The sequence below is a fragment of the Manis pentadactyla genome, chromosome 2 (assembly GCF_030020395.1).
Source record: "Manis pentadactyla isolate mManPen7 chromosome 2, mManPen7.hap1, whole genome shotgun sequence".
Taxonomy (NCBI): Eukaryota; Metazoa; Chordata; class Mammalia; order Pholidota; family Manidae; genus Manis; species Manis pentadactyla.
Window position 1 is genome coordinate 149795169 of NC_080020.1, and position 14234 is coordinate 149809402.

General features: G+C 38.5%; 1 protein-coding gene across 2 annotated transcripts in view; it reads right to left on the reverse strand.

Moving 5' to 3' along the window:
- IL18RAP (interleukin 18 receptor accessory protein) overlaps positions 1 to 8144 on the reverse strand; it is a 28111-nt gene extending 19967 nt beyond the window's left edge. The window contains exons 1-5 of one of the 2 annotated variants that reach the window (XM_036907405.2): positions 7154 to 8144; positions 6862 to 7007; positions 2595 to 2767; positions 1026 to 1347; positions 743 to 929 (exon numbers count right to left, since the gene is read on the reverse strand). In XM_036907405.2, coding sequence (XP_036763300.2) covers positions 743 to 929; positions 1026 to 1347; positions 2595 to 2664 — 579 coding nt within the window. In that variant the 5' untranslated portion in view covers positions 2665 to 2767; positions 6862 to 7007; positions 7154 to 8144. Of the gene's footprint in view, positions 1 to 742; positions 930 to 1025; positions 1348 to 2594; positions 2768 to 6861 lie in introns of both variants that reach the window. The other variant, XM_057496887.1, reaches the window with a different exon arrangement.
- Positions 8145 to 14234: the final 6090 nt, after the last annotated feature.

Consider the following 14234-nt stretch of genomic DNA (forward strand, 5'->3'; position numbering starts at 1 on the left):
ATGTTAGCAGATATTCATAAGTTTATATCTTACCTTATGTGTAATACAGGTATACCTCAGAGATATTGTGGTTTTGGTTCTAGACCAACACAATAAAGTGAATTATGCAATAAATCAAGTAAAAAAAAAAATTTTATTTTCCAGTGCATATAAAAGTTATGTTTGCACTATATTGTAGCCTATTAAGTATGTGATAATAGCAGCATTTCTAAAAAAAAAGTACATACCTTAAAAATATTTTATTGTTAAAAAGTGCTAACCGTCATCTAAGCTTTCAGTGAGTCATAATCACTGACCAAAAATCACTATAAAAGATACAATAATAATGAAAAAGTTTGAAATATTGTGAGAATTAAAAAAAATGTGACAGACACAAAGTAAGCAAATGCTGTTGAAAAAATGGTACCAATAGATTTGCTCGATGCAGCATTGCCGCAAACATTTAATTGTAAAAATCTCAGTATCTGTGAAGTGCAACAAATTGAAGCATAATAAAATGAGACATGCCTGTATACTTGAAGTTTAGAAGTTTTTCTGGCATTGATCAAAATCGCTAATAATTAGACTACCAGACTCTCTGTTTACCTAGGGGAAAGACCATTTTAGAAAGTCACGTCTTCTCCGTAGTAATACAGCCAGTCTTTGAGAACCTCTAAGCGTCACATTTGCAAACCCACATTTCTATGAAGCACCTACGGAGACGTTCCCATAAAAACACCAGTTTCAGAGAAGTGGTTCTTACCTGGTACCAGGTCACCTCTGGACTTCGTGAGTCACTTTGGCAGCCAAGACTGGGGCAATAGATAGAGCTAATGCTACCAAGAAGAAGGCACTGCTTATGTGATCTGACAGGGCTCGTACAGGATGCATTTGTCTTGGGCTTGACGTCTAAGACAGTCTTGACACAACAGGCCTCATCCTGAGGGCTCCTAGGAGAGTTAACAAGGTCCTGTGAACATAGATATTATATCCAGATAATAAAGGACTTGGGAATGTTTTCATATAGGAGTGTATTTGGGACATACCTAATCCTGGGTCTACAAATATATGACCCAGCATTATTCATCCCTGTGGTCAGAAAACGGAGGGTGTTCTTGTCCTGGATGATGTGAGGATGGTTTTCAGTAACTTCCACTAATGGTTCTCCATTTTGAAGTTGCAGGTACCACTGGACATCAGATAGGTCCTTACTGCCACTGCAGGGCAAGTGCTCAGAGCCTTGGGTTGGTGAGATTTGATTTCTGTGGTGTAAATGCGATTTCTGTAGCTCTGATAAATCACAAAATAAGACAAACTCCTCTTCACTTCTTGCTGAATAAGCCCAGAGAAATTTCTTGGTGGAGCAATCTAGAAACAACGATGAATAAAGCAATACAGAAACATACTAGAAGATAAAATTCTATCTTGGCAATAATTTTTTGGATATGACACCTAAAACTTTGCAACAAAATAAAAAAATAAACAAGAGACTACATAAAACTACATCTACAACTAAATCTGCACAGCAAAACAAAAAAATTTGTCAACAAAATGAAAAGACAACCTATGGAATGAGAAAAAATTTTTGTGATCCACGTATCTAAGGGGTCAACATCTACTATATATAAACAACCCACATAGTGCAATTGCAAAAATCTCCCCAAAATATCCAATAAAAAATGGGCAAAGGATCTGAATAGACTTTTCCAAAGAAGACATGCAAATGCCCCACAGATACCTGAAAAAGTGCCCATTAAGGAAATACAAGTCAAAACCATGAGATATCATCTCACACCTGTCAGAACTGCTGTCATCAAAAAGACAAGAAACAAGAAATGATAGTGAGGATTTTCAAAAAGGAATCCCTTGTGCACTATTGATGGGAATGTAAACAGGTGCAGCCACTATGGAAAACAGTATGGATGTTCATCAAAACAATAAAAATAGAACTACCATATGATCCAGCAATTCCATTTCTGGGAATATATCCGAAGGAAATGAAAACACGACATCAAAGAGATGTCCACACCCTCATGTCCATAGGAGAGTTATATACAATAAGCAAGTTAAATCAAACTCTTGACAGATAGTAACTACACTAACTGGGGTGAGCATTTAATCATGCATGTGACTGTTGAATCATTATATTGTATTCTTGAAACCAAAAAGATATTATATATCAACTATACTTCAATAAAAAAATGATAATAAAAAAATCAAAGTCTAACTTATATTTACAAAGAGTACTTGATTTAACAAGGGATTGAGCTCCCTTGCATGACTTTCTTCTTCATTGTTCCCATGCTCTAACTCCCTCCCAGGGAACATCAGCATTGCCAGTAGCAGCGGCACCTTCCTGTTAGAAATGGCTGAAGCACCTCCCATTTCTCTTCCCTGCTCCCGCTGAAACCCAGCTACAGCAAGTGGGTTTCCCATCACTGCTTGGAATTAACTGAAATCTGTTCACCCCAATAACTTCTCCCACTACACCTTAACAGTAGGAAGGAAATGCTCTGTATTGATATATCACATGCTGCTGATACATCAAATCATCTGTCACTTTAAACTTTGACCCCAAGACTTATAGCACCAACGTGAAAAGAGAAAACTCCTACCTGAAATATTAAATCCTTCAATTCTCTCTCTTGCAACAAACCAAATAAATATCCAGGCCAGACAGAGCATTATTCTCCCTGGGTCCCTATATCACCACTTCAGTAAATTTATTCTGTTGCCAGACAGTAGTGCATTGTGATTCCGAGCTCTGCCCTGAGAATCCTCTTCATGTCTGCAAATCAAGAAATGGGAAATGGAGAAATCAGAACCGGTGATCAAAATGCAAGTCACACAGGAAGCTTTGAAAGGGCAGGTCCTACAGAAACAAGCATTCGCATGCCCACAGTGGTGTGGCATTTTCAATGGTGAGCAGCAGTCAGTCTGTCTGGGCCATTTCTCACACACCTCAAGGAAGGAGAGCATCTCAGGCTCACAATATCACTTAGACCTCTGCACCATGTGGTATGTTCTTTTCGTGCCATTTCTTCGTGGAATACTTTTTCTTTTTCTTAATATTATCACCTAGTATGAGTATTTCCATGAGTAATTTGGAAAGTTAAATGAATGTTTTTCTGAAAAGATGGCCTAAGTTGAGTGAAAATGTCCAATTCTTCAGTTAGGATAGCTAGTGCTATGGCTCACAAGTATGCAAGGTGAGAATATGTTCCTGTTACCAGTTTGTGATAGCTTTTAAAGACTAGAGTATGCTTGGCTCTCTAGGCACCAAACAAGAGAAGGTCGCCACTGGCTGGAATCACCACCAACCCTCTGAACTGCTAAATGGAGGGCAGGCCACCTCAAGACTGAGAACCAGAGCCTGAGCTGTGCCCACGGTGCGTGTGTCCTCCTCGCGACAGGTCCTCATAGCTTCCTTGTACGGTCATCGGAAATTTCAGGCTATTTATAAGAGATGAGAGACGAGAACACTGGGTGGGTTCTTAGCACATTTGGCTGCTATAACAGAATGCCACATATTGGATGGCTTATAAACAAGAGGAATTTATTGCTCAGTTCTGCAGGCTGGGAAGTCCAAGATCAAGGTGCCAGTATGGTGACCTCCTGGTCAGCACTCTCTTCCTGGTCCATGGCCTGTGCCTTCTCACTGTGTTCTCACGTGGTGGAAGGGGCAGAGAGTTCTCTGGGGTGTCTTTTGTAAGAGCACTAATCCCATTCATGAAGGCTTCACCCTCTGACCTAAGCACCTGTCAAAGGCCCCACCTCCAAATAACATCATTAGTGTATCATTTGGGGGGGTTAGGATTTCAACATATGAATTTGGGGAGGACACAGAAATTCAGACCAGACAAGTGCATATTATTTAATTTTGTTGTAAGCGGAAAATGAAAGTAATTTTGCTATCGAAGAGCTTTGCCTGTGCTTTTTAGAGTCCTGAACTATTACCAATAATATAAAAATAACCTGTGTATTATTCTTGGGATCTTAGGAATAAGGTAACTTACCCCTGAACTTTGGCTAAATATTTTCCCTAAAATACTCCCTCAGGCTCTTGGCAGAGGAAGAGGTAAACAGTATAGTCCCCATCCTCAAGGGTCTGTCACAATGTGGAAAACAATGTAAAAAAAAATATTTATTCTGACACTTGCTGAAACAGTAAGGAAGACTTCATTCAATACTATTTCAACAGGGGAGAGAGATCAAGCTTAACTCAGAATACAGTAAGACAAGTGAGGGTTTACAGCCAAGGAGCAGTGGGAGGCCATCAAAGATGGGAATCATTAAGAGGAGACATCACGGTTAAGGGAATTTCACTAAACTGATCTAACAGGATTCTTACTGAAGGCAGATCAAGGACGTAGATATCAAAGCCGAGATTTGAGAAAATTGATCAGATAACAAGAACGTGGGATGAGTCAGCACAAGTCTTGGCTGTGACTGGGCTGGCAGACCAAAGACAGGACGGAAGCCCCGGTCAGTGCTGAGCCCAGAAGGTGCCAGAGGAGCCTGACTAAGACACGGTCAAGGAGAAGGTCTTTGTCAACACAAACATGCAAGTAAGCAATTTGTGGTGACAGAAAAGAAAACAAGAATGAGGGAAGAAAAGAAAGAGGTGGGAAAGGGAGAGAAGGAGAAGAGTTATGTTAAAGGTAATATGGCCACTCTGAAAGTTATCTTTAAAAATCTTCTTCCCACAATATCCATTGTTTTTAGGAAGCTGACAAATAATCTCTCTCTCTATATTAAAACATGCAAATTCTCTCCTTACTCCTCCCTGCACTCTGGCCATTCCTGAGACTCCCACTCCCTCTGCCTCCAGCTTTCCCAGCACCTTTCTTCCAGGTATCTCCATCGTTTCTCACAAAGAAATACTTGGCTTTCCTCATCTTTTAAGATTATTCACTTCCAACCAGTTTCCCAAACACACACACACACACAAACACACACCCCATGTTTCTAACATCTTCAAATGCAGAACAAAAGAATAATTTAACGATTATAAATTAGTTATCAATAACTAATGTTTCTCTGACAGAAATATTGAATCGAGGTGTCTTCAAGGATCAAGCTGGAGTCTTGGGACCAATGGGAATATAATTTCAAAGGTCATTTTAGCTCTAACCTGCTGTGATTCCATGTTTGAATATTTCAGCCTATAGAAAATTAGTTACCACAACATCCAGAAGCCTCCAGCCCTCAGGAAATCCATCCCAACATGGAACCACCAGATGCTGTCCCCACAACACGCTCACCTGCTGTCCTAAGACCTCAGGCTGCCTGGAGGTACTTCCAGGCTACAGCTTCGTCTCTAGGACACTGTTTCTCAAGTTACCTTGATTACAAGAATTACCTGGGACACTGTTATAAATGCAGATTTCTAGGCTCCCCAGATCATATTCAATCAGATTCTCAAGGAGAATAACATTGGAATCTACATGATAAACAAGTGTCGGGATGATCGCTGTGATACGGGAAGCATCCCTGGGAAGCCCTGCTCAAGGACAAGGACAGGACTTGAGGAGGTGACTCCACACTGAGTACTAGTGGCTGTTGCCAGCCAGGACTGTTGGGCAACTAAGCAACACAAGGACCAGCCCATTCTGGGAATCCCCTTTATGTGGGGTAACACTGTGTGGGGCTTGTTTGTCAATGTTGGCCTTTCAAAGACCAGTTAACATCTATGTGATGACTTTCATTCCACCATCACCAGAGTGTTTCCATAAATCATAAGGAATCACACAAGATGCAGAGTATCTCATTTATCAACCTTGGCAAACTAAGCTATCGGCTCTGTTGATGGGAGTAAAGCCATGGAAGCATTGCAGTGAATACAGTGCACCGCTCTCTCACTGACTTTCTGGTCACAGCTGGGAAGATTGCTGTTGTCTTTCTCTTTTTACTGATGGACGGCCTTGGCTCACATTGCTTGAAACAGTGGTCCCCACTGCTAATGGTCCTCACTCATCTGGTATTAGAAGAGGCATTCATGTCCGGATGTAGAGGGTTTCAAAGCTTCTGATTGCCCCATCAGTACACGCTATCCCTCCACAGGAGGAGACAAGAAAGAGCCCAAGGGGGCAGCTTCAAGCATCTGAAGGGTCTCATCTCTAAAACATTATCCACACCTGCTTTTTGAGAGGCAGAGTTCTAAGGTCACCCACCCCCACTTCAGTCAAGGCTATACCTTCTAGTATCTTTGGTTGACAGTGAACAAAAATTTTCTCTGACCAAAGCTTTCAATGGGAGAAAGAGAAAGAGAGGAAAATGCTGGAGAAGGCAGGTGTCAACAGAGAGTCTGAGGCTTAGCAAGGGGAATTTTGTTATCAAAGACAAACTACCCTATGATTACCCACAGGATCAGTGGTGACTGTACACAGAGGATACATGTACACATAGAATCTTGTTCTTGTGTAATAGTACCTATTTAATTCAATCAATATGATTCTTACATGGTCTGTGGTAGCTTTATACCCCCTTGTCTAGGAATTATAGAAAATCAGGTAAATAGTGCCTACTCTCAAAGATCTTATGGTCAGGATAAGCATTTGAATTTGGCAAAATTCTGACTTTTTCACAAAACGCTCAAAGCACTATACATGGGCTTATTTGATAACTACCTGTTTTTTTCATCAAGTGAAAGTTTTTTTGTGTGTGTATATATGGATAGATGATAGATAGATAGATAGATAGATAGATAGATAGATAGATAGATAGACATAAATTTTGCTAGATAATAGCACATCTGTTACTAAAATATTTCCTGAAAAGAAATGGTATTAGCAATTCATTTGGAATGTTATTTAAGCTCTTTTCTCAGCTTAAATTTTCTGCTTAGTAAATCTAGTGAGAAAAAATGTACTATTATCTTACCTTTATTTTCTGTCCTTAAGGCATAGAAAACAGGAAGAAATGTCAAGTCCTTATTTCAGTGCCTGCCGGCGTTTTTATCTGAAGAACACATGGGAATATCCATTTTCAAAGAATCCTACTATTGGTCTTTCTAGCCAGAGAGCTACCTGAAGATGAAAAGATAGCCATTTAACTCACGCAAGTTTGGAAATAATGAGCTATGCCTGGAGAAGAAAGGAAAACCTTTTTTATTTTGTATGTGACCACTGATATCGTCAAATCCATGGTCAGACAGAAAAACCAAATTAACTACCTCCAGCAGTGGAAGGAAATGCCCCGAGGACGAAGTATCTGAGACTCTTCTCTGATCAACCTCCTCCACTAGATAGGTTTGTGGTTAGGGTTAGTTGAAAGAGTGAGTAAACCTGCTTCCTTTACAGGAATTTCCTGTTGAAGAATGTTAACAACTCAGTTTCTCAACTGTGGGCTTGGGTTTTTTTCTTTGGTCTTAGAAAACTAAGCCCCAAAAAAGAACCTTTAAAGTATAAGCTGAAGCCTTTTGAGCTTCTTAATTCTGAAAAAGAAAAAAATACATATCTCAAACACCATTTCTATGAAGAAATAATTAATTGACAGAGAGGAAAATAAATTTAAAGTCTAAAACCAGCAGGTTTTTCTTTTTGGTGCCTATTTATTAACAGAGAAGGCTTCAAAAAATAACATATAACTAAGAATTTTCCTTCAGTTGAGCAACTAAAATAATTTAATAAGGACTTGAGAGCACCCTGAGACCACACAAGTCAGAAAGAGCTTTGTGCAGAAAGCATCTTGGCCAAGCCTAGATATCGCCCTCCCTTAAGAGTCTCATATTCCGACAAAGACAGGACTGATTGAGCTGAATATGTCAAAGTTCCAGGGCTATTTCTATACATAAGTAGATGATAACATCAAATACAAATAAAGACTAAATTCACTTTGGATGAAACCAAAATAAGTCTACCTGAAGTGAGAGTGATAAGAGAAAAGGAGTTAGCAATTATAATCAGGAATAAGCCCAAAACTACATCTGACACTGGTCATGAATCCACCTAGGATTCCAATATTACATGAGTTGTTTTGTTTTGTTTTGTTTTTTCCACGTTTATTCCAAGAGAGGTTCTAGGAAGCAACTGGAAGGATATTCCAGGCATGGGATGCTCCAGGCTTCCCATGCGATACGGGGGCAGCACGGTGATAAAAATAAAGGCAGCAGACCTGGGAAGTTGAGGAGAGACATGACTCAGATGGAAGGGGAAGGTTAAGCATAAGTGTTCTTTATGACAAGTATTCAATAGCTGTGGAATTGAACTGGATTTAAGTGAATTAGAAGGTCAAAGCTGTCCTGAAGTTTCAGAGATCTGATGCAGGTCTTGAAGTTGAGTGTAAAATTATTTAAAGAGGTGTTCCCTGGAGTGAATTCGATCACTATAATAGAACTTAAATCAGGTTTGAGGAGTTAGAATAGCCTGGTATAAACACTGTGGGGATGGTCTCAAAAAATGGCGGCCATCAGTCCCTTTGGCCCACCTCATGTGCTTTCACCTTTTCATGTGAAGAGGTAGAGTCTATTTTCCCTGTCCTTGAATGCAGGCTGACTTTGTGACTTGCTTTGACCAACTGAACGCAGTGGAAGTGTCACTTCGTAGCTCTTTAAAATTCTCACTCCCACTTCCTCTGTCTGGGAAGCCAGACGTGATAGAAGAATTCCAAATATCCTGAAATCACCTTGCTGTAGGGAAGCCAAGCTAGCCAGGAGAAATGAAAATGGGTCCAGTCTGTGAATTCATATTTCCAAACATTTTGTGTATGTCATTGTACCAGAAACATGATACAAGTTTAAGTAAAATACAGTCTCTGTCCTCAAAGAGCTCATATTTTGGGGGAAAGATAATCATACTGCTCAGCAGTAAGTCCAATCTAACAAATATTTCCTGATCTTGCAAGACATTTTAGTAGGAGCTATTGTTATGCAGATGAATACAACGGTTTCTGTCCTTCAGAAGTTACAAGTTTAGCTGTTGGGAGAGGAACTGGGCCTTTAAAGAGCAGTTCTTGCATGGTTTTTGCTAGATAGAGGTATGCATAGAGGAACATAGGAAGGAGGCTTTTAGCTGAACTGCAAACTCCAGGGTGACTCCTAGAGGGGATTCACTCAATGTTCGTTAATTTTTTTAACTAAAGGGGTAGGTGGTTCAATTTCTCATCCGTTATCCTTCAAACTTTTCTCTAGACTGTCTTTCACTTACCCCTCCCCACCAACTACTTTACCTGCCTGAGGACGTTTTTCTAACAGCCCACTTGAACTGTGGTTGTTTTCTCTCCCACAGCCTTGATTTGTACCACAGATTCCCAGTCATCACAGTGCCCTCCCCGCTCAAAACCACCGGGTCTGACCAGCAGGTCCTTTTGCAGTCATTCCACCCATTGCGCCCTTACTGAGGCTGTCCACAAACGCCTGGGTCACTCTGCTTCCTGATCTGAAGGGTCAGCTCCCTGCTCACTCTTACTCTCACCGGGACTCTTCCTTCTATGGTCCATGGTAATCTGGGTGCACACAGAGATGATCCACAGAGCACTGTGGCCTCTTGGTCTTTGACTCCCTCTTTTCCAAATACCTTGCCCTCCGTCCTGCGCAGGCATGTGTTCCTACAGTCATACCCTAGATTCATCCTTCCTGACAATTGCCACACCTCCATAATCTCCATTTCAAACACTCCACTCCCTGACAATCACCTCCTATCATTCAGCTTAGTCCCTGAAATGCTCCAGTGTCAAATCAACTGTGACAATCATTTGGTCACAGAAAAATCTTTTATTGATCTTACCTAATTTTCAACGACAATCTCCACACTTGTATTTTCCAACTTAAATTATACCATCTTCATTATTTCTAGTCCCTTTCATGGACCCTTAGTTCACTTGCCACTCCTTGCTTTATTATACCAGCTTAAAAACTACTAACTCCATTCCCTATTTGCACTGTGTAATTCAGTGTGGCTGGAGAAAACACACTGCCGCTCTCAGTAACCCAAAGGTCACACTTCTTCAAAGCCATATTACATTTCTGCAATTCATTCACTCTCCCGTTCGCCTAGGAAATAATCTAATCGCTCTTCCTTTCATCTAAAATCTTCTCCCTTACCCTCATTCTCAGCTGATGACTGAAAAAACTGCAGGCAGAAACTTCCAATAAGCTCCCTCTAAAGCATCTACCCACCTATGTTTATGAAAGGAAAAAAGGGGAAGAAGGTAAGGCAGCTGCTAAGGAGCTATCATACAGAAGACAGGGCCAGGGTAGAACTTACTGGCTGAATGTGAGACATGGGAAAAAAGAATTGATAGAAATGACTCTTAGCTTCCTAGTTTTGCCATCAGGCAGAGAATGGTTTCATTAACAAAAATAGATTGTGGTAGGAAGTGTAGGCTTAGGGAAACTAGAATAAGTTCAGTATAAATAGTTCTGTTTTAGATGCTATGTACATCTCTAGATAAAGCTATGCAATGTAGAGCTGAATGTATGATTCTAGAGCTCAAAAAACAGACTTCAGATAGGACGAGGGGTCTCTCTGCAGATCAGCTGACATAATGGGCAAAGAGAATAGACAGCATGAAAACAAGAGTTCAGAAAAGGACCCTGGAAAATGTTAGGGGGTTGTGGGGTGGTGTCATGGGACAGGAAAAGAGAAAACTCTAAAACAGTATGAAAAGAAAATATAAAATCTGTGCAATGAGAACCAGGAAAGAATCATTTTACAAATACAAGGGAAAGTTCAAGAAGAAGAGTGGTGAGCAGTGTTGAATACAGCAGAGAATGGGGAAGTTTCCGTTAGATTTAGCATTGCAAAGAGTGCAGACCCAGGGGACTGCTGAGTGTGGGAGGTGTTGCAGAGAACAGAACAGGGACTAACAAGTGTAGCTACCTTTTTAAGGACTTTGACTTTGAACAAAATTTTAGTTATAACCTTTTGACTTCATAGCAATGAAAGGTGTGTCTTACCTCTTATCCCACCATCACAAACACATTTTCCTTGGCTTCAACTTCCAAATATAGTTGTATCATAATTTAAGTTAAGTACATATTTAATATTTACCCCATTGTTACCAGTTAAATATAATTCATGGCAGAGCCATGCATGCTATTTGCCTACATTTCCTTTTATGTACCAACTTTCGTTTCATTTGTTCACTTGAAGCTAATAATTATTTTTCTTCATTTGATTACAATTCTTCCATAGCTATCATTAAATCATTCCTAAACTCCCCACTAGAAATTAAATGAACTTTCAATACATTCAAACCAGCTGGATATCTTCTTCCTGAAAACAGTCTGGAGTTTGCTTTTCTTCTCAAATATGGCATATGTGCAAGAGCCATCCTGGGGTTTCCAGTTACCATCAGTCTAGAGATGCTTTTTCCACTATCTCAAGTCAGGTCCTCTGTTTCTGAACCCTAAATCATTCTCTTGGCGAATGTTCCCTTCCTTAGAAGGCACCTCTTTCAGTAGACCCAAGGCAAAGGTTACTTAGGAGGTAAATATCTTGGAGCCTCATAAGTCTAAGAATCTCTATTTTATCCTCACACTTGAATAACTGAGTATAGAACTCTAGGGATTACATCTTCTTCCTCCCAATTTTGCAGGCATTTCTATATCAATTTCACTGGGTAATTGATGTTCCTTTCATTCTGGAAACTCATATTCTTCAATTTGGAAATATGTTAATTATTTCTAAAATAACTTCCTTTACTTTGCTATTCTCATTTTGTAGATTACTTGCTTATTCTCATTTTATAGATATTCTATTACTTTAATTTAGACTAATGCTCTAATTCTTTTATTTTTTTCTCTTTTATTTATTTAGCTTTTCGTGTTACATTCTGGGTAACACCTCACTGTCCTCCAAGCCTGAAATGATATTTTCCACTTCAGTTATCTCATTTTTAAGTTCTAGCTCCATTTCATTATGCTCTGATGTAACATCTTTTCTTATTTCTCTGAGAATATTAAAGTTTGTTTTTAAATATGATTTTCCTTTGGCTTATCTCCATTTCCTCCAAGCTCTATTTTGCTGTTAGTCTTGGCCTTCCATAGTAAGGAACTTTCTCAAATGTGCAATGATTTTTCACTGTTTGCTAATACTTAGAATGGGACCCTATGATAAAGATCACACACACATACATAACTCAAACCTAAGGATCAGTCTTCCTTAAAAATAAATATGCAGATTCCTAAATAAAACATTAGTGAACAAAATTCAGAGATTATTTATGAAATGCATTAAGATGAAGTGAGGTTTATGCTAGTAATGCAAAACATTAATGTACTCCAGAGAGAAAAGTCACATGATCATCTCCACAGTTGCAGAAAAGCAATTTCTCCATTGGACAGAAATCAATACTGATTCATGTTTTTAAAAAATCATGATAAAATCAGAACAATGGATATGTCCTTAATTTAATTTTGTGTATGTGTGTGATGTAGATTTATAAAACAGTATCATACTTAGTGAGGAAGCACTAAGAGCTTCCCATTAAAGTCAAGAACAAGATAAGAATATCTACACATACATTATTTAACATTACATTGGAGGTTTCATTGCCAAGGCAAATAAATAAGTAAAAGCAGTTAGAGGCATTGAAATTCCCTTCCAATTTCAATGTCACTAATTGCTTATCTCTAATTAATTATATCTAACTGTCCATCTCTTTTTACACATGATATACATCTGGAAAAAAAGAATTGGTTCAAGAAATAAGAATTCAATGAAATCTATAAAGTAGCAGATGATAAAATCAAAACAAAAGCTAAAAACCTTCATGTACATAAACAAAAACAATTTAGAAGATATAAGGAAGAGACAACACCTTTTTAATAGCAAAATAGCATGAACTTAACATGAAATATTCAAAATCTCTAGGAGGCAAACCATAAAACACTCCTGAAACAATAAAATACAGACTTGAACTAGTAGAAAGATGTCCTATGCTCTTGTTGAGGGAGGCACAAACCTCAAACCAAAATCGCTTCTCCCTACATTAACTGAAAAATTTAATGTGAATTCAATAAAATGCCATCAGGTTCTCCTCTGGACTTTAACATGCTGATTATAAAGTTCATTTGGAAGAAAAAAACATGTGACAAAAATCAGAAAATCAGGAGATTTGGGGTAGGACAGGCCACTATAAGATATAAAAATATATTTTAAAATTCCTATAATTAAAACAATGTGGTATTATCCTATGAGCAGAAAGACGACAAATAGAACAGACTAGATACTCCAGAAATAGACCTAATAGGATATAAAAATTTAGTAGAAGTTAAAAGGAGCATCCTGAAATCAGTGGATAGAAAGTGATCTTTTTTAAAAGTCGTGCTGTGGTAACTGGATCGCCATATGGCAAATGGTGGCATGGATCCATTTCTGGCATCAGGCACCAGGGTACATTCCAAATGGACTGAAGATTTAAATGTGAAAAATGAATCTGAACAAGTATTGAAGGAATGGTGAATTCTTCCATAATTAGGGAATGGGTAAATGCTGAAAGCAAAGTAAAAACACAAATGACAAACTGGGGAAAAAAATATTTTCAATTTACATCACAATGTCTTAATAGCTTTAATATGTAAAGAACTTCCAACAATAGAGATGAAAAAGATCAACATCTATACAGAAAACCTGGCAAAAGCTAAGGAACCTGCTCTCCTTACATTGCTAATGAGAATGCAAAACAATACAACCTCTATGAAAAGGAATTTGGCAAACTGAGCAAAATTACTTATGCATTACTCTCTGCCCCAGGGACCTGACATCTAGGAATCTATCCCAAACATATTCTAGCAAAAATGTGAAAACATGGATGCTTAAGACTATTCTTTACACCATAGTCTGTAATTGCAAAAGCCTGGAAACATTTGAGACTGGTGAATAAATGACAGTACGGCCACACACTGGTGTACCATGTATTGTAAGAAAGAAGAGAAATAGAACCATATATAGTTAGGGAATGATCTCTGAATATATTACTAAATAGGAAAAGCAAGGTGGAAAAAAATGTATATAATATACTATGATTTATTAGAGATGAGGGGATTCAAATAAACACATATTTATTTATATTATAAATGGAAGGATAAATCAACATCATTTGTAGAAAGGTTTGCCTATAGGGGAAGGAGAGAACAAGTGGCAGACAGAGATAGAAGCTAGACTTCTCTGCATATACTTACTTTTGCAGGTTTGTTCTAAGAAGAACATAATTGTTTTACATTTTTACAAGACAAAATTTCAAGAAGCATTCCCTAAAGATCAAAATAAAAGAAATAAATCTAACTTTAAATTGAGGTGACAAATCTACAT